A 19,501-nucleotide genomic window follows, 5' to 3' on the forward strand; every position below is an offset into this window, starting at 1 on the left:
TTGTACTGTTTCTAAAGGCGATTTTCCCATTAGTATCGAGTGGTCTCTGAATGGTCAGCAAATAACTCAAAATCATCCTGGTATTACTATCAGTGCAAATAGCAAACGTGTCAGTGTATTGACTATTGATGCAGTATCAGCAAGTCATGCTGGAGAATATACCTGTGGTGCCAGTAATGCTGCTGGTGGAACGAGTTATTCGGCATCATTGATAGTGAATGGTATTCATCTTAAAAATCGTTGAATGTTTGGACTATCTACGAATCATATCCCTAATCCTCCTTGATCAATTATTTGCTGAGACATCATTGATTTAGTTTATTACTTTATATATTCCTAGTTGCACCTCAAATAGTACCTTTCGTGATGGGAGAAGAACCTGCTAATTGGGGTGATGCAGTCACGGCTACGTGTACTGTTTTTAAAGGCGACTTTCCGATAGAGCTCGAATGGTTTCATAATGGTCAACGTATCGCTAAAAATCACCCGGGCATAACAATTAGTACAACGAAACGCGTAAGCTTATTAACAATCGATGCAGTATCGGCGAGTCATGCGGGCGAGTATACGTGCAGTGCTAGTAATGCTGCTGGAGGAACAAGTTACTCAGCTGCTCTAGCAGTTAATGGTATAAGTTTTATTGAAAACGTTTTATGTATCATGTATTAGGTTATCTACGAAACGTTTGATCCTTGACCTTCCTTTAACTATTGAACTAGCATTTAACCGATTAAATATACGAATTCGTTTATTCCTAGTCGCGCCACAAATAGCTCCATTCGTGATGGGAGACGAGCCAGCTAACTGGGGAGATACCGTAACAGCAACTTGTACTGTAATAAAAGGCGATCGACCAATTAGTATTGAATGGGCTTTAAACAATGAACCAATTTCTCATCTAAATCATCCAGATATAATGATTAATACAGGCAAAAGTGTCAGTCTTTTAACAATTGATGCTGTGACTGCGAGTCATGCTGGAGAATATACATGTTCAGCTAGTAATGCAGCTGGAGGAACGAGCTTTACTGCATCATTGGCTGTCAATGGTATAAAAATCAAATATTGGTGGTTATTATTTTAAAACTTACCTGAATTTAGAACTAATTTACGACGATATCTACGATATTTTTATTCTTTTTCCCAACGCAATTAATGTCATACAGATAAACGAGTTGTTTGTGCTATGTTAGTTTCTTTATCAATCTATTTTCATATTCTTCACAGTTCGTCCAGAAATAGCTCCTTTTGATTTTGGTGATGAACCTGCGAATTGGGGAGAAACAGTAACAGCAACATGTACTGTAATTAAAGGAGATTATCCTATTTCGGTAGAGTGGTCATTGAATGGCGAACCAATTTCTTTCAATAATCCAGATATTACAGTAGTCAGTACTAGTAAACGCGTGAGCGTTTTAACAATTGATGCAGTTTCGGCACGCCATGCTGGAGAATATACTTGTTCAGCTAGCAATCTTGCGGGTGGAACAAGTTTTACAGCATCACTGGCTGTGAATGGTACAATTTTGGTGTTACATACCATAGAATTGTTATTAGGCTTGGGTTATTAAATCAAATTATATCTACGAAATGATCCATCAATCAATCCTTATTTGTTTATCCATTTTATTTTCAATCCTATTCACAGTCGCTCCAGAAATAGCTCCCTTTGATTTCGGTGATAAACCATCCAATGCTGGTGATACAGTAACTGCACCATGCACTGTCTTGAAGGGTGATTTTCCTATTGACATTCAGTGGGCTTTTAATGGCGAACCTATTGGACAAGATAATTCTGATATTACTGTAGTTAGCACAAGTAAACGAGTCAGTTTATTAACTATTGATGGAGTATCAGCAAGGCACTCTGGAGAATACACTTGTACTGCTAGCAATGCTGCTGGGGGAACAAGCTATTCATCGTCCTTGGCCGTCAATGGTACGAGAAGGAAATGATGTTTGGTTTGAAATTATTTATAAACATTGCGAGACGTATCCTACATTCTTTTTATCACTCAATATATTGATCCTCTTGTCAACTGACCTCCTTTCAATTGCCACTTTAAATCAGGTTAATTAAATATCATTAACTATTTAAATCGAAACCGAAACTAGGAACTTTTCGTCTTTTAGTCCCTCCACAGATAGGAACAATTTCATTCACTGATACTCCAGCTAATTCCGGGGAACCTAATTCGGCAACTTGTACGGTTTTGAAGGGTGATTACCCAATGAAAATAGTGTGGCAGCATAACGGTCAACCAATCGGTCATGATCAAACGGATATCATAATAAATAAAATCAGTAGGCATATGAGTGTCATCAGCATAGAGTCAGTTGCAGCAAGGCACGCTGGAGAATACACTTGTAAAGCGACAAATAGAGCCGGTTCTGCAAGTCAAACAGCAACTTTAGTTGTGAATGGTATGTGCTCGGAAATGGTCTCTCGAGTACTCGAAGATCGCTTTGAGAAATGAAATCTGCTTGTTTTTTTTTTACATCATACATGATTGTGTCTGTAACCATGCAAAATAGTACCTCTGCTTTAATTCCCGCTTGTACCTCTCATAATAGTAGTGAATCAAAAATCTTTTTTAAAATGTATGTAAAACGTGTGAGTGACAGGTGAATTCATTATCTTCGAACCAATAGTTTCTCCCCAGATTGCACCTTTTATTATCAGCGAAGAACCTGCTAATTGGGGAGACACAATCACAGCAACATGTACAGTGTTGAAAGGTGACTCTCCCATTGAACTTGAATGGTCACTCAATGGCGAGCCAATAACACGAGAACATTCAGATATAACAATTGTTAATACAAGCAAACGAGTAAGCCTGTTGACAATTGAAGCTGTTACGGCTCGTCATGCTGGAGAATACACTTGCAGTGCCAGCAATCGTGCCGGTGGGACCAGTTATTCTGCACCTCTTGCAGTTAATGGTACATCATCAGAAGTATCCAGATTGGTAGCCTCTTGGAGACGTGCACTCATTTCTTCCTCAAGTCCATTCCTTTATAATAACTCCATCTGTTTATTATAACTATTCGTTAAATTCCTACACTACTCTTTTAGTCACGCCACAAATAGCTCCATTTTCAATGAGTGATGGTCCAGCAAACTGGGGTGATATGATATCGGCAACTTGTTCCATCGTAAAAGGAGACTTTCCAGTGGAAATTCAGTGGCGTCATAATGGCAATCCAATAGATGCAAATAATCCTGATATCGCGATAACGAGAATCAATAAGCATATGAGTGCTATCAGCATAGAATCAGTCGCGGCAAGACATGCGGGTGAATACACTTGTAGTGCTACCAACCGAGCAGGCAACGTCAGTCATTCGACAACTTTAGCGGTTAATGGTATCAGAATCATACCTTTTATTTCTTCGTTTGTCAATAACGCGTGTCTAACATTTGTCAATTTAAAAAACAATGCACGTATCATTGTTATTGCACTTTTGTGTTTAACCGCTAATTTTCCTAATCCTCATTTCTTTAATAAATCTTTTTATTTTTAGGTAAATTTTATAACTGCCAAATTTCATTTAATTAAGCTCTTGTTTATCCATTTAGTAACGTGCGTTATGCCATATTATTAGTTGTCCCGCAGATCCTTCCATTTTCATTTGGTGATGAGCCTTCGAACTCGGGAGATGCAGTTTCGGTGATGTGCTCAATATCCAAAGGTGATTTTCCGTTAGAGATCACCTGGGCATTCAACAGTGAAATATTAACCCCACACCGTCCAGATATTACCATCTCTAGTGGTAAACGACACAGCACGTTGACGATCGATTCAATAGCTGCAAGACATTCCGGCGAATATACTTGTACCGCATCAAATAGCGCTGGAGCTACAAGTCACACTGCTGTTCTCACTGTCAATGGTACTAAGTTATACAACTTAAGTACTTATCGTTCATGCGTGTGTCCCATCTAAAGCTATCCAACCTCATCCCCAAGATATCAATCATCCTTTTGTAGAAGTCGTGATGATAGTTTTTCGATTTAGCATCAACAATTTCGTAGGATTGATGATAATTGATGAAGTGCTGATTAGCTTTTTACCTTCACTATCCAACATGTTGGTTTTTATTTTCATATACAGTCGCCCCACAGATCCTACCCTTGAGTTTTGGTGATGAGCCTGTTAATGCTGGAGATTTAGCATCAATTCAATGCGCGGTGAGTAAAGGCGATTTTCCACTGGAGATAACCTGGATGTTTCAAGGACGTCCTATTGGACCTGAACGATCAGATATTACCATAACCGATTCGGGAAAGCGCGTGAAGCAATTGACTATTGATGCTGTAGCAGCAAGACATGCTGGTGAATATACTTGTATCGCGTCCAACGGTGCCGGCAGCAGTTCACATTCAGCAATCTTGGATGTTAATGGTATTTAAAAATTCGCGTTCGTGGTTTTTTTCTACTCCATAACATTAGCTCTATTTTCCCTCATATTCCCTCACCAAGTGCCTTTGATTATTTTATAAACATACAGATAGAAGGTATAACATGTCGATAGTATTTTCAGAACCGATTGGAAATTGTTTATAAAAAGTCACAGCATACGCGAATTTTTGGCTATTTTGTTTAATTGCAGTTACTCCAAAATTATTACCGTTCTCATTTGGCGAGGAGCCTCTTAACTCAGGTCAAGTAGTGACGGTACCATGTGCAGTGATTGAAGGTGATCCACCTTTGAAGCTTCAATGGAAGTTAAACAATCATACAATATCGCCTCACTCAGGAATATCTATATTGGATCTCGGTGGAAGAGGTGCCATACTGAGCATAGGATCAGTCCAAGCAGCCCATGCTGGAACTTTTACTTGTATCGCGGAAAATCTTGCTGGAAGGCATGAACTTTCCGCCGATCTGATAGTTAATGGTGTGCTTATTATCACGCTTCCGTTGATTCCTCATTTATTTATAAATATCATATCATCATTCAGTTTATTTTCAAGACACTTATTATTTAGTTTCTATTACTGTAATTATCAATTATTTCTTTCCTTTCCAACCATCAGCAGCTTTTAAATCTTCCTTTCAACGATTTATCTTTGGATAAACAATTAAAATAGTCATTCTATGAATTTATCAATGGAATTAAAAATAATGTTTGTAGTTGCTCCGCATCTTCAACCTTTTAATTTCGATGAGACCAACTCCGGGGACCTGATAATCGTTCAGTGCGCGGCGGTAAAAGGGGATACACCAATATCCCTAAAGTGGTTATTCGAAGGACGTCATTTAGAAGTAGGTGAAGGTGTCAAAATCACCTCACTGGGTGATCGAGTGTCTGCCTTAACGATTCCAGCTGTAAGGGGAGAACATGCTGGAGAGTATGCTTGTGTCGCTGACAATCCGGCCGGTCGTGCTAGACACAGTGCTCATCTTAAAGTCAACGGTATTTAGTAATAAACTCGCGACTTTGTTAATGATAATGCATTGGATTCTTAAATAATTACAAAAACATGATTGAAATCAGGACTTATATATTGCATCGAGTATCCCAATTACTTTATTGTCAGTGTACTTGAATATTGATCAGTGTATTTATTGGTGTCTTTATTACAAATCGGTAGGATTTAATGATATGCTTGTAAACGCGACAATAAACTACTTGTAGTTTTATATAAAGATAACTTGGCTTAAAAATATAATCGTAATAAATGATCATGTCCAGTATAGTCTAGTTCTGGTGCAATTAAAAATCGGGTTAATAAAAAATGTAATTACACCATTTGAATTAAAGTATTTTTTATGCAAAAATGCTACGTCGTAATGATTTTTCCAAAAAAAAGCTAGACTGCCCAAATTTTTTCAAATTACGATCTAGTTTTTGAGATGTTTAATCTCAAACATCATGATTCATTATGCTTTTTTTGCCTAGAAATGATTGTTTTGAAATTAGAGTATTTTTTTACATTAAAAATTCCTCAATTCAAATGGTGTAAATTTATTTTTTATTGACCCGATTTTTAATCGCACCAAAACTAGACTAGTATTAATGTAAAAAAATTCTTTTTGCTAGATCAGTAGATTAAAGGGACGTCCAAGCGTCCTAACTCCTGATTCCGCCAACAGATTCCTAAACAGTTTCAACATAAATACAATACAAGATAATAATAGTTATCAATAAAGTGACCAAACATCAGAAGAAGAATGTGTATTTATGACAATAAAAATATCCATAAAGGTATTCTGCATTATATTAAAAATTGCAGTCTTACCTCGAATCAATCCGTTTGACTTTGGAGACCAGCCGATTTATGATGGCCAAGCAGCTCAGTTGGCGTGTATGGTTCCGGTTGGAGACACACCAATAAATATCACTTGGACTCTTGATGGGAAACCATTGTCTCCATCTTTACCACACACCATTGGAAAGCTCGGGCCACGCACTAGCATTCTACAGATTGAACCCGTGACGTCGCGACATGCTGGCACTTATGCTTGTGTTGCCTCTAATCCCTCGGGAAAAGTGATCCACGAGGCAACATTACGTGTTCATGGTTAGGGCGAAACAAGAAAAAATATATGATGATCGAATGAGAGATTCCCAAATGAAAATAAGCTTCTTTTTCGTCTGCATCGTACATTGAAGCTTTCTGGACCTGATTAAAGCTGTAAAACATTCCGCTTGATAAATTAACACTAAAAAATGACTGAAAGCATCACTAAGGTGATTTAGTAATATTTCAATGGCTCATTGAGGATTTAAATATTTATAAACCAATCGACATGTCTATTTATGCGTCTGTTCATTCCCTGGCTGAGTGCAAAGCTGTATATCGTTAATTTTGCCTTCATTACCCCTTACTTGGGACGATACCCTTTATTATCATTGCTAATGAATTCTTGTCATGTCGCAGTTTTCCCTATTAATTTTCGCCTCGTCTATTTGTCCTGCCTTCTTGTTCTATATTTTACACATCTTTCTTTGTCTCCGTATTTTCCCAGAGGAAAGGCCTGGCACAAGCTACGAAACCCATGGCTTTTCGCGACGAATATGATTATAAACCTACGTGTAAGGTATTTTATGTATTAGCAATGATGAATAATCAGCTTCTTCATGTTTTTCTTGACATGGCTGATAAAAATAACATCGTAGAGAATAGATATCGTATTTCATCAGATCATCAATGATCACTAGATATCTTAATCATTGTACAAAAAGGTTCATTCTGTCTTCAATCCTCTACATTTCTTTAGTTAGGCTCATTTTTCATATGCTAGTAATTACATCGTGTTTACTAGCGTGCCATTGCTTGTGCATAAGAATTTTAAAAGAAATGAAAACGCTCGTTTATTAGGCTTACGGCCGATTACTGCGCTTCTCGTCGTCATTCGCGGAGTCGATTCATCCCTAAATCCTTGCCACTTATCGTTCCCTCTATCCTTTTCAACATACATTACACTTCCTCATCAGCCCTCACCTCTACCTCACCACACGTCTCATCTTTTCGTTTCGTAGATACCTGTCGTAAATTGCATGCTCTTTTCATTAACATATACATCCTTGCGGTGATGCATGAACACCGTCTCCACGAGTACCAACCAACTTTCAATTTATGCATGCATTAGGCTCACTCTGAGCAGTAAAGCATTCTTTCTGCAGTATAAAAATATTTTATTATCATTTATTCAATGGGTACTCGCTGGTTTACTCAGTAACTTATTGCATGTCAGCAAAATTTTGTAGCAAAAACAGAAACGCTTTGTATGTGCATGCAAAAAATCATAGGAGTTAAACGCAATCTCAATCGTCTGGTTGTTAATTCTAGCAAATTAAAATATGTTATAATTCACTCATTCAACAAATCTCTTGATAAATATTTAGCAATGACAAAAAAATTATCTTTAAAAGTCTATTTTAACAATTATTTGATTACATAAAAAAAAGTTTAAACTAAATTAATTATTCATTAAGATAAATTTGAACAAAATATGATATTATTTATAAAAAAGCTAAAGATCGGGTTTAATTTTAAATGATGATAATGACCAGAGGATTGTAAGTCGACTCCAAACATATTTGAAATTGTTTTTCAACGAAATGTTTGGTCTCGAATAATTGCGAGATGACTCGAATGTTGGTAGTGTTTTTAAAAGAGAGAAAAAAGTTGCAAAACCTAACGTATTGTCCTCTGAAACAGTGCCACCACGTTGGATTCTTGAACCGACTGATAAAGCATTTGCTCAAGGCTCAGACGCTCGAGTTGAATGTAAAGCCGACGGATTTCCTAAGCCTCAAGTCACATGGAAGAGGGCTGCTGGTAAGTTTCTACTTAATAAAAAATTTTTCTCTCTAGATTGAAGATGATTATTAAATAATTATTCATTTATTTTGCAGGAGATACACCCGGCGACTATACTGACTTAAAGCTCAATAATCCTGACATCAATGTAGAAGATGGAACTTTATCGATTAATAACATTCAGAAAACCAATGAAGGTTACTATCTCTGCGAAGCCGTCAATGGAATCGGTTCCGGATTGTCAGCTGTCATTCTGATCTCAGTTCAAGGTGAAATATAGTTCGTTAATTTACAATACATATGATGGAAAATCCAATCATTGCAAACGTTATAATATAGTATCTGCCAATAATTGATTTGTTCAATTATTAACTTTTCTGTCATCATACTATTTGAAGAATACTTTTTCTATTACCATTAAACCAACTTATAATCTAATATTTGCAAAGAGTATTCGAATTTAATTTTTTGTTTTAAAATATCTCTCAATTAAAAATATCTCATCAATAAAGTTTATCTTATGTTTTGAAATATAAGAAAGTAATATCTTCAAAGTGAAATTTGATGGTCATGTATTTAATTCTTTGAAGCAATCGACAGCATAATTTAATAATTGCAATGGTGAATCCTTTCAGCACCCCCACACTTTGATATCAAGTTACGTAACCAAACTGCTCGACGAGGTGAACCAGCTGTATTGCAATGTGAAGCACAAGGAGAAAAGCCTATTGGTATTGTCTGGAACATGAATAACAAGAGATTAGATCCTAAAAGTGATTCTCGTTACACAATCCGTGAAGAAATTCTTGCCAATGGTGTCTTGGCTGATTTAAGTATCAAACGAACTGAGAGAAGCGATTCGGCATTATTTACATGTGTTGCTACAAATGCATTTGGAAGTGATGACACTAGTATTAACATGATTGTTCAAGGTATGTAATAAGGGATATGAAAATTTTTTTAATTGATTTAGTAAATAAAATAGATTTATCATCTAATAATAATTTTTATTTACAGAGGTTCCTGAGGTGCCATATGGTTTGAAAGTGTTGGATAAATCTGGACGAACAGTACAACTCTCTTGGGCAGCTCCATATGACGGAAATAGTCCAATCAAACGATACCTTATTGAATATAAAATGAGCAAAGGATCCTGGGAAGCTGATATTGATCGAGTTATTGTTCCTGCTACTCAACAAAATGTTGCTGGTGTATTTAATCTAAGACCTGCTACTACTTATCACTTACGTATTGTAGCTGAGAATGAAATTGGTACTTCTGATCCATCTGATACCGTCACCATTATTACTGCTGAAGAAGCTCCCTCAGGTCCACCAAGCTCTGTTCGTGTTGATGCTCTTGACCAACATACCCTCAAAGTATGTAGAATATTTTTTATTTATTCTATCGAATAAGCAGAAAATAAATCTTGATAGAATTTTTGAATAATTAATTTTCGATTTTTCAGGTAACATGGAAACCACCCCCACGTGAAGATTGGAATGGAGAAATCCTTGGATACTATGTTGGCTACAGACTCTCTTCATCTGACAAACCTTACATGTTTGAAACGGTCGAATTCTCAAAAGAAGATGGAAAGGAACATCATTTACAAATTATGAATCTAAAAACCTATACTCAATACAGCGTAGTTGTTCAAGCATTCAATAAAGTAGGATCTGGACCAATGAGTGAAGAGCGTAGGCAACATACTGCTGAAGGAGTTCCTGAACAACCACCACATGACACTACTTGCACTACATTGACGTCAGATTCTATTAGAGTTTCTTGGGTATCACCACCATTGACTGCTGCTAATGGAGTTATTACTGGATACAAAGTAAGGAATCGAATAATCAATAATTACGGTAGTTTGAAAAATAAAAATCATAAGATATTTTGTAAACTCATTTAAAATACTAATCTACTTAAATTACTTTTTAATTTATTTTATGACTAATTATTTAGCTTTTTAAAACAAATTATGAAGTTTTTATAGAATAAATAATTATAAATTATAATGTTTCAGGTTATTTATGGACCTTCTGAAACTTGGTATGACGAAAACACAAAGGATACCAAAATTACATCATCAAGCGAAACTATTTTACCACAATTGAAAAAATATACCAACTACAGTATGCAAGTTCTGGCATATACTTCTGGTGGTGATGGCGTGAAATCTGCACCTATTCATTGTCAAACTGAGCAAGATGCCCCTGAAGCTCCAGTTGCTATTAAAGCCCTTGTCATGTCCCCTGAATCTATTCTTGTTTCTTGGAGACCACCAACTCAACCTAATGGAGTTATTTCTCAATACACTGTTTATACTAAAGCCGATAATGTTGATGAACCTTTGAGTGCAAAAGTCCCACCAAATCAATTGACTTATGAGGCTTCTGGATTAGATAAACAACGCCGATACGAATTTTGGGTTACTGCCAGCACAAACATTGGAGAGGGACAAGCTTCCAAAATTGTAACTCTATCTCCAAATATTCGAGGTAAATAATTAATTAATTAAAAATTAAATAATCATGTTTATTCGTAATTAATGGAATAAATATACAATTATTTACGTTATAGTTCCAGCAAAAATTGCTTCATTTGATGACAAGTTTACTGCAACATACAAAGAAGATGTCAAATTACCTTGCCTTGCTGTTGGTGTACCCGCTCCAGAAGTTACATGGAAAGTACGCGATGCTACTCTTCAACCCAGTGACAGACTTAAACAATTGCCAGAAGGATCATTATTCATCAAAGAAGTAGATCGTGCTGACTCCGGCGAATATTCTTGTTATGTTGAAAACTCATTTGGTCATGATACAGTTACTCACCAATTGATTGTTCATGGTGAGTAATGATATTTTAGAGTTAAGATCAATGTCAAAATTCAATCAGTTTTATCACTAGAAGCTAGATTTTCTAATTGGCTAGTTTAAATGTCAATAGAATTTTGTTAGCATCATCAAATTTATTTAACTTAACAGAACTTAACAGAGAAATTTTGTTCATGTTATGTTTGATAGTCTTTGGCACTTTGATTGTATATTAAATTCTTTACGTTGCAGCTCCACCACACTCTCCCCAAGTCACTCTAACTGCTACAACGACCAATTCCTTGACAATGAAATTACGTCCACATCCAACAGACAACGCACCAATTCATGGCTATACAATTCACTACAAACCTGAGTTTGGAGATTGGGAAACAGTTCAAATAAGCTCTACTGCACAGAAATATACTCTTGAGAATTTGTGGTGTGGTTCAAGATATCAAATCTATGTCACTGCTTACAATGGGTAAATAAATAAAAATTGTTTCTTTATTAGATATTTATTTAATTATTCTTTTAATAAGAAAATATTAATCCGTGTTGTTAATTAAATAGAATTGGAACTGGAGATCCATCAGACATCCTTAATACTCGTACTAAAGGATCTAAACCAATTATCCCTGAAGCATCACGATTCATTGAAGTATCGACAAACAGCATCACTTTGCATTTGAACGCTTGGTCTGATGGTGGCTGTCCTATGCTATACTTTGTCGTCGAACATAAAAAGAAGTGAGCAAAAAATTAATTATATACTAAAATAGTAGTTAAGTAATTTATTTTCATCAATTGACGGTAAATTTAATTTTTTTAGGCATCAACAAGAATGGAATCAAGTCTCAAATAATGTTAAACCTGGTGGAAATTTCGTAGTTCTTGATCTCGACCCAGCAAACTGGTATCATTTAAGAGTAACAGCACACAACAATGCTGGATTTGCCGTTGCTGAATATGAATTCGCCACTTTGACAGTAACAGGCGGTGAGTTTCATCAACGGTTTCTAGAGCTGCATTTTGTTGCAGATCTGAAATCGTTCGCCGGTGCTAATGGTGACTGGGCGTAATGATGCTCAAAATTTTTTGTTCCAGGCACCATTGCACCGGCTCGCGAGCTTCCTGATGTTAACGGTGGCAGCAACGACGAGGATCCGATGAAAATTTTCATGGCAAATTTAAATCTGGTTGTTCCGGTAGTCGCGGCACTTCTCGTTATAATCGTTGCCGTTATCGTCATTTGTGTGCTAAAGGGCAAAGGCCATGGTTCCGGTGATAAAGGTGTGTAAATTATTATAATTATTTTTATTCAACAGGTACAATTGCACCTCCAGTTCGTAATAATGGCAACGAAAATGCTGACGTGAGACGGTACTTCCCCTGGCTTCCGGCTTGGTTGGACATAAATGTTGTGGTACCAGTCGGAGCTACGGTGGTTGTTATTATCGTCGGTATCGTCGTTATTTGTGTTGCTCTATCAAGAAGAACGCGAGGTCCTGAACAAACGCGGCTTCGAGGTATCCCATCAGCCGACGAGAAATATTATGAAGGCCAATGTATAAAAAACTTTTTTTTATACTACACATTTTACACAAATTTTTTTTAGTTATTAAGTTACAGTTACGACTAAAAATAATCGTATTAAAATTCAAATTTATTAGTCCATTTTAATCATCTTTGGAAATAAGATTAAATTAATTACGGTTATTTTTGGTCAATACTGTAAGTAAATTATAAGATTTAATAATAATAAAAATTCTTCTCTAGATGATGTTGTCTATCAACAAACTGGTGTAGTAAGCGCGACTTTGGATAAACGCAGACCTGATCTTAGAGATGAACTTGGATATATCGCTCCACCAAACCGTAAATTACCTCCAGTGCCCGGATCAAATTATAATACTTGTGATCGTATCAAGCGAGGTACAGTGATAAGTAAGCCATCATTACTAAAATCCCTAGCTCATCATTTTGACTTATTCATTTAGATGTTGTATCGATCGCACGATCGTTTTTAACGGTTTTTTGAATCAATCTATTTCTCAATAGAATGACGTGACCATGATAAATTTTTTAAAAATAATCTATTGTTGATTAGAATCATTCCAAACTTTTGTATATAATGCACATGATAAAGATATATGGCCATTGAAAATAATTATGAAGGATATGAGTAATCAGAGGTATAGTTGTTTTCCGCTAATATATGCCATTAAAATCTGGTTCTTATACACTAAGTTAGAATTTAGGTGCTTTGCCACCTTCATTTTGTTTGCTGTTTTTTCATTATCACAGCAATTCTTAATTGCATTGGCTACTTTATTTGTTTTTAAGCTTGCAAAGCCCTTTGTGTCCACCAAGAACAATGATTATCAATTTATCCAACTAATACACCAAGTGTTAAATTGATAAAAAAATTATCAACAGAGGATCAAAGTGTCAGCACAACAGGTGGACACAGTGGATCAACTCGGCGGAAAGCAACGAGATGATATGCTGTGTCTAAAAAAGAAACAATAATCCTGTGTTGGCACTTTGATTCTACTGTTATTTACAAGTCAATCGGTTTAAAAATGTCGTGTATTTAAACGGTGAATAAATAGTTTACTCCCCAACCATTTTGAAGCCTTGTCATGACAGATAAAGGTCTTAAAAAAGGTTTAAAAGAAGAGGATTTTTCAAAATTGTAAAAACTCTTTTAAAAAAACTTGGTAAACGCAAGTGGGTTATGACAGTCGTTGTGTAGCATATGTTGGTACAGGTGGATCAGGTTCATTTAGAAGTCATTCAACGTGGGATCCAAGAAGACACATGTACGAGGAGTTGTCACACTGTGCACCTAACAGAAGGTGTCCACCACCACCACGTATGGGCAGTACCGACGCATTATCGCACAGAGGTAGGTAATTCGTACTCGCGAATTAAGGTCACCGCATCGTCTTTAAGAGTGCAATCTAGAGTCTCGGATTCTCATAGAATACTTAAACTATCAATAACAATAGCGCCTGTATATAAATTGTATATATACATTTAAATATCGAGTTGAATCCCACTAACATTTCCTTATTTCTGAGAACTGTACTTTCATGACTGAAAAATAAGATGTAAAAAGCTGAGTATCGTGTTATTTCCTTTTAAAACTATTAGAATAAAGTCTGTAAAATGTAAGCTTTGAATTTTCAACTGATTATCTACTCGCTGACTGCTGTATCCTAATGTGAATCGGAGGAGATACAACATAAGTCGTAAGTCTTTAATGTTTTCCGGTGGTCATGTATCATAGTCACTTGTTGCACGTTCGCATGACCTATTCGTTAATTAAATATATACACTCGTATCATCTCCATTTCTCACGTTTATTTATAATCATAAATATGCCGTCTACTTTATTAATATCTTTATATCTATTGAGGTAGGTACTATCCTTAGATGATAGACTTTTATCAACTCTACAAATTTCTAGACCATTCGTGATACATTTATATAGTTATAACCTAATATTTTTTATTCAATGTATACGATACATATTGAAATATTTTTAGATCAATTAGGATTGATATAATCGCAGTATCTACCCGTATAAATCACATGATTTCAGGCATGGAAGATGAAATTTGTCCATACGCAACATTCCATTTACTTGGCTTCCGTGAAGAAATGGATCCCAGCAAAGCTATGCAATTCCAAACATTCCCACATCCCGCAAATGGACATTCTGGAACTATGGGACCACCAGCTGGACATCCTGCCAATGCTGCTCACAGTCGCTCTGGATCTCAATCTATGGTACGTGAAATAATTAATCTCTATTCACTCATTATAGACCTCATTCTATCTGGTTTAATTATTCTTCGTATTGATTTCCTATACAAACCTTATTAATTAAAAAAATTATTTTCTATTATCAATTTAATAAATGTACTTTTTTTTTAGCCACGACAAAACGGACGATACTCAAGAGTACCTTCTCAAGGCGGACAAACCGTATTTTCACCAGAATATGATGATCCTGCAAACTGTGCTCCTGAAGAAGACCAATACGGATCTCAGTATGGACAATATGGTGCTCCTTATGATCATTATGGATCTCGTGGTTCAGTAGGACGTCGTAGTGTTGGTTCCGCCCGTAATCTTCCAATTTCAAACTCACCTGAACCTCCACCACCACCACCAAGGAATCATGATCAAAATAACTCTAGTTTCAACGACAGCAAAGAAAGCAATGAAATTAGTGAAGCAGAATGTGATCGTGATCAACTACAAATGAACCGTAACTATGGAGGTGGGTAATGAAACTAATAAAAAAAGTTATCATCAATGTCATTCATATCAATATCATTCACTACCATTATTATTACATTTGTCTGTTCTGAGTTGACTTTCAGAGAAGCTGATGGACGTAAATAACGACATTTACTAACATTTATGTGTTTTTGGGCATGTTCAATGTGTGTTATTAAACAAAAAACAATCATCGATTATAAGATTGAATACATTTCAGGATATATACAAAATTTTCGTGAAGATTGAGAAGTCAGAGCAAAATAATTGAAACCTATTTAATGTCATTGTCATCACTTGCATGATTTTATCACTAAATCAATTCGAATCGACGAATCAATCGGTTGGTGTGCTTTTATATTTCAGTTAATGCTCGTGGCAAGGATGGTATGACCACCGAGGAGATGCGCAAACTTATCGAGAGGTCAGTAGCGCTCGAGAGGAAACCATTTATTCATACCAAGGAAACTTAACATTGATTTTGTTAGTTTCCTTGGACTCCTACAATCATATATAACTTCCAAGAATCGGCATATCTTGCAAAATTTTCCATATTATATTTAAAAATCATTTACTCACTAACCATTCATTTTACCATCTTCATCCAATTCTTCATACCATCAGTGACCATCGCATGATGAAGGCTGGAACTAATCCTGTATTATAATAATTGCTTGATTTCTTTTGTTTCATGACTTTTTTCTCAGGAATTCGTAAGTCTGCAAGTTGCACAAATAATGATGTTAAAACCATTCTTTCTGCTTAAACAATTTAATGTTTCCTTTTACAAAATTTAGGTTGTGGCTGAAGGATTAATTTTAAAAAAGGGTGAATGGGTGGAGGAATGTCAAAAAAATCGTGATTATTTTTATTAAAATAAATAATAGAAAGAAGAAAAATAATTTCTAATATTTTTTTGACTTTTCTCAACAATTGCATGCTAAAATAAATCATTATATTCTTGTATGAATTGTGATCAACTAATTGGCAAAGCAAATCATTCCAATCAGAACCTGTATACTTATTATTCAATGCTTATAATCATCAAGTCTGGTGCTGGGTGCTGATATTCATCTCATCAAAATGTTATCATCATTGTAGACTAGGATATTGCATTTAAAACTCATAAATCATCCTATACAAAGCTCTTTCTTTTCAAGAAAAGATATTTAATGAATTATCAATTGATTATTTGAAATTTTGTTACAGAAACGAAGCCACCAGTCGGCAAACCGGCTCCCCCCACGGGAGTCACGGGGGACTCCTCACACCCTACGATACTGTGGCAGTGTAATCTGTAAATCATCAACAACCAACCGACATGTCATTATTTTTTAATCATCTTTAATTAATTTTGTTATCAATAATTCTCGTCGCCAATAATGTAGAATGATGTCGGAAAGCAAGAAATTGCATTACAATATTTACCCCAGTGCTGATAGGCGTTGGTCCAATTGCAACGATTTACTATTTAAATCATACCTTTGCATCTCTGATAGATAGGTTCGATTATGATGTAAGAATTTATGTATTCTTATATAGCAACATTGGTGATTGGTATGATCTAAAGTCGAACATGATCACGAGTTTAAATTTGTAAAAAATTTTGAGCTTGTTGCTTTTAGCATGACATGGATCATTTTGGCGGACGGGAAATGTAGGAAAGTCAACATAGAAAAATAATTGATAACAATTAGACTCGTGGTCATGTTCAACTTGGATCGCCGGAGTTTTAGCGAGAAGGCATAGCCATTGTCTTCCGAATGAAAAGAAATGAAAGCTCGATAAACGTTGACCGATATGCGAGTCGTTGAAACGAAAAATTCGGAATTCATGGCTGTGATATTTTCGAAAATCCTACGTTAGGTTTAGAGTTACAAAATGCAGAATACAGACATTACAGTGATTAGTTGCTCTTTTATTAAGTCATGGTTGTGCCACACTGCCGCTTCATGAAGGCAAAGAGGATTTATGTTTTTTTTTCGTAACGAAGGTTGTGTCCCCTGAGAACGGATAAAGACGACTTTTAGAGTCGTTTACTTGAGAATTCACTAAAATTCAATCTGGGCGCCCATTATTATTATTAATATGAATAATAAATTAAACACAATTTTAGATAAACGTAGTAAAAAACAAATAAATTTAATCGTCGTCTCATTGCACATGTGATGTTCTTCCGTTGCATTAAAAAAGCTGTGCTTCAATGCCATTAAAAGTTAAAAATAAAATTAAAAACTACTTAATTTGTATTTCGGATGGATCTGACACTGTATTTATATTCTAATATGCTAATGAGAATTACTAATATTGATATTTCGAATAAAACATAGGGACGGCGATGCTTAAAGGGCGTAAGTGATTGAAATAATCGTTTTAATATTATCTATGATTAAACATAGACGGATGTAGAGTTCAATCATGAGGACGACTGGTCGCGAGAAAGTACTATTTTACTAAAGCGCAGTACGGCTTTAAAAATTCGACAAATTCAATGAAAAAAAAAATGATTACAAAATTTATGTTAAAAGTCGTGCAGAGATTAAGTACAATAGTACGAATCTCATAGTTCATTTTCATTATCAGATACTCGTTTTAGAATATGTAATAAAACATAACGTAGATTAGATCGCATTTATTTTGTTGCTAAAGAAAAAAAATGGGTCGGTTAAATAATTAACCGTTTGTGCGATGTTGATGACCCGAATGAATAGGAATGAGGAGAAATATTTTTTATTATATTCATTAATATTTTCTAAATGTCAAATGATTATGAAATAATACTATTTTTCATAATTAAAACTACATGCAAATTTGTATAATCGATCAGCATTGAAAACTATAAAATAAATAATTAAATCGTTGCTAAAGTATCTTTAAGTAATGATAAGCAATAAATTTTCATAAAAGTCTTGTATTTATTTTAGATGTATATTTTTAGTATTAATTAAATTTATCAAAAAAGATCATGAAACAATAGACAGTGACGATAATTAGCCATGAATTAAAATCAATGAAAATGATATTAAAAAATTTCACTGAGGCATTGAGATGATTTTAGCGACGACTTAATTATTAATAAAAAAATGATAATATTTAAAATTATGTGACATAAAAAAAAATTCTCGTTCCTTGATTCGATAGCACGTCGCACTATTACTCATCAATGTGATTTAAAGCTACGCCAGTTTTGTGTCTCGTGTATGTGTTACGATCGTACATCTCCAGATATTAGCCATCTCCTTATATTAATAACAATAATTATGACGATATAAATTAATGATAATAATTATGACAACATTACTACTACTATTATATTTAATAATTATACTAAAATATTGAAATATTATTATAATTATAATAATTAAGTATTACGATTTAATCACGTGATGCTTGGAAAGCTTTTCGCCTGTTATGTTCTTATTTTTATTCTGTGAGTAATTGTAAGTCGCAATTTTATGATAAAACAATTATACATATTATAATAACATTACATTATTATCGTAACAAAACAGTTATAGTTGGTTCAAGATCCATTCGATACAAAAATTGAATAATAATATGACTCGTGAATTAATGAAATCTTAGATAGTAAGAGTACAATGTATTCCGCCTGACGTCGTTTTTTGTAGTGTTTGGTGATTCGCTCATATGTCAACGCTTGCTTTTATTCTCAGTAAAAAATCTTTTTATACTAGTGTGTTGAACACACACTCTAAGTGATTTTTGTTGTTATAAAGCCGTAGTATTATCGATATATATTTGATCTTTTTATACATATGAATAATTAAAAATTCATTCGGATTCAAAAATTATCAAATTAAAGAACTTCATTAATTATTATTATGACTATTTCATGTTTACGGTATAATCAGTGCCACGATTTTATGTTTTTATACCAAAGTTGTAGTGTCTAACTTTACGTTGAATAAATAATACTTAAAAAAAAAAACAAATACTGGCTTGTTATTTTCATGTGATGGGGAATTACATTGAACAATTTTTTTTTAATTACTCCTATAAAGAGTTACAAAAGTAACTAAAAATAAAAGTATCCTAATAATTCCTTAAATTTTTAAAACATCATCTACAGTAATTAAATAAATGTACAGTA

The 19,501-nt window shown here is 34.7% G+C and overlaps 1 protein-coding gene across 25 annotated transcripts in view; it reads left to right on the top strand.

The window, feature by feature from the left end:
* Window positions 1-18,474, top strand: part of Dscam1 (Down syndrome cell adhesion molecule 1) — a 60,363-nt gene extending 41,889 nt beyond the window's left edge. For 13 of the 25 annotated variants that reach the window (XM_035094865.1, XM_035094859.1, XM_035094860.1 and 10 more), the window contains 19 exons: window positions 3,077-3,367; window positions 8,174-8,293; window positions 8,371-8,544; window positions 8,911-9,207; window positions 9,293-9,654; window positions 9,744-10,115; window positions 10,305-10,779; window positions 10,862-11,131; window positions 11,350-11,581; window positions 11,671-11,847; window positions 11,930-12,096; window positions 12,426-12,665; window positions 12,877-13,044; window positions 13,871-14,008; window positions 14,708-14,895; window positions 15,043-15,391; window positions 15,757-15,814; window positions 16,098-16,103; window positions 16,600-18,474. In XM_035094865.1, coding sequence (XP_034950756.1) covers window positions 3,077-3,367; window positions 8,174-8,293; window positions 8,371-8,544; window positions 8,911-9,207; window positions 9,293-9,654; window positions 9,744-10,115; window positions 10,305-10,779; window positions 10,862-11,131; window positions 11,350-11,581; window positions 11,671-11,847; window positions 11,930-12,096; window positions 12,426-12,665; window positions 12,877-13,044; window positions 13,871-14,008; window positions 14,708-14,895; window positions 15,043-15,391; window positions 15,757-15,814; window positions 16,098-16,103; window positions 16,600-16,684 — 4,169 coding nt within the window. In that variant the 3' untranslated portion in view covers window positions 16,685-18,474. Of the gene's footprint in view, window positions 1-1,227; window positions 1,519-2,133; window positions 2,425-3,076; window positions 3,368-8,173; window positions 8,294-8,370; window positions 8,545-8,910; window positions 9,208-9,292; window positions 9,655-9,743; window positions 10,116-10,304; window positions 10,780-10,861; window positions 11,132-11,349; window positions 11,582-11,670; window positions 11,848-11,929; window positions 12,097-12,204; window positions 12,391-12,425; window positions 12,666-12,876; window positions 13,045-13,870; window positions 14,009-14,707; window positions 14,896-15,042; window positions 15,392-15,756; window positions 15,815-16,097; window positions 16,104-16,599 lie in introns of all 25 variants that reach the window. The other 12 variants (XM_035094857.1, XM_035094847.1, XM_035094863.1 and 9 more) reach the window with 11 other exon arrangements.
* The last annotated feature ends 1,027 nt before the right edge of the window (window positions 18,475-19,501 follow it).

The sequence above is a fragment of the Chelonus insularis genome, unplaced genomic scaffold (genome assembly GCF_013357705.1).
Source record: "Chelonus insularis isolate UGA/USDA-ARS -01 unplaced genomic scaffold, ASM1335770v1 scaffold_714_pilon, whole genome shotgun sequence".
In the NCBI taxonomy this organism is placed as follows: Eukaryota; Metazoa; Arthropoda; class Insecta; order Hymenoptera; family Braconidae; genus Chelonus; species Chelonus insularis.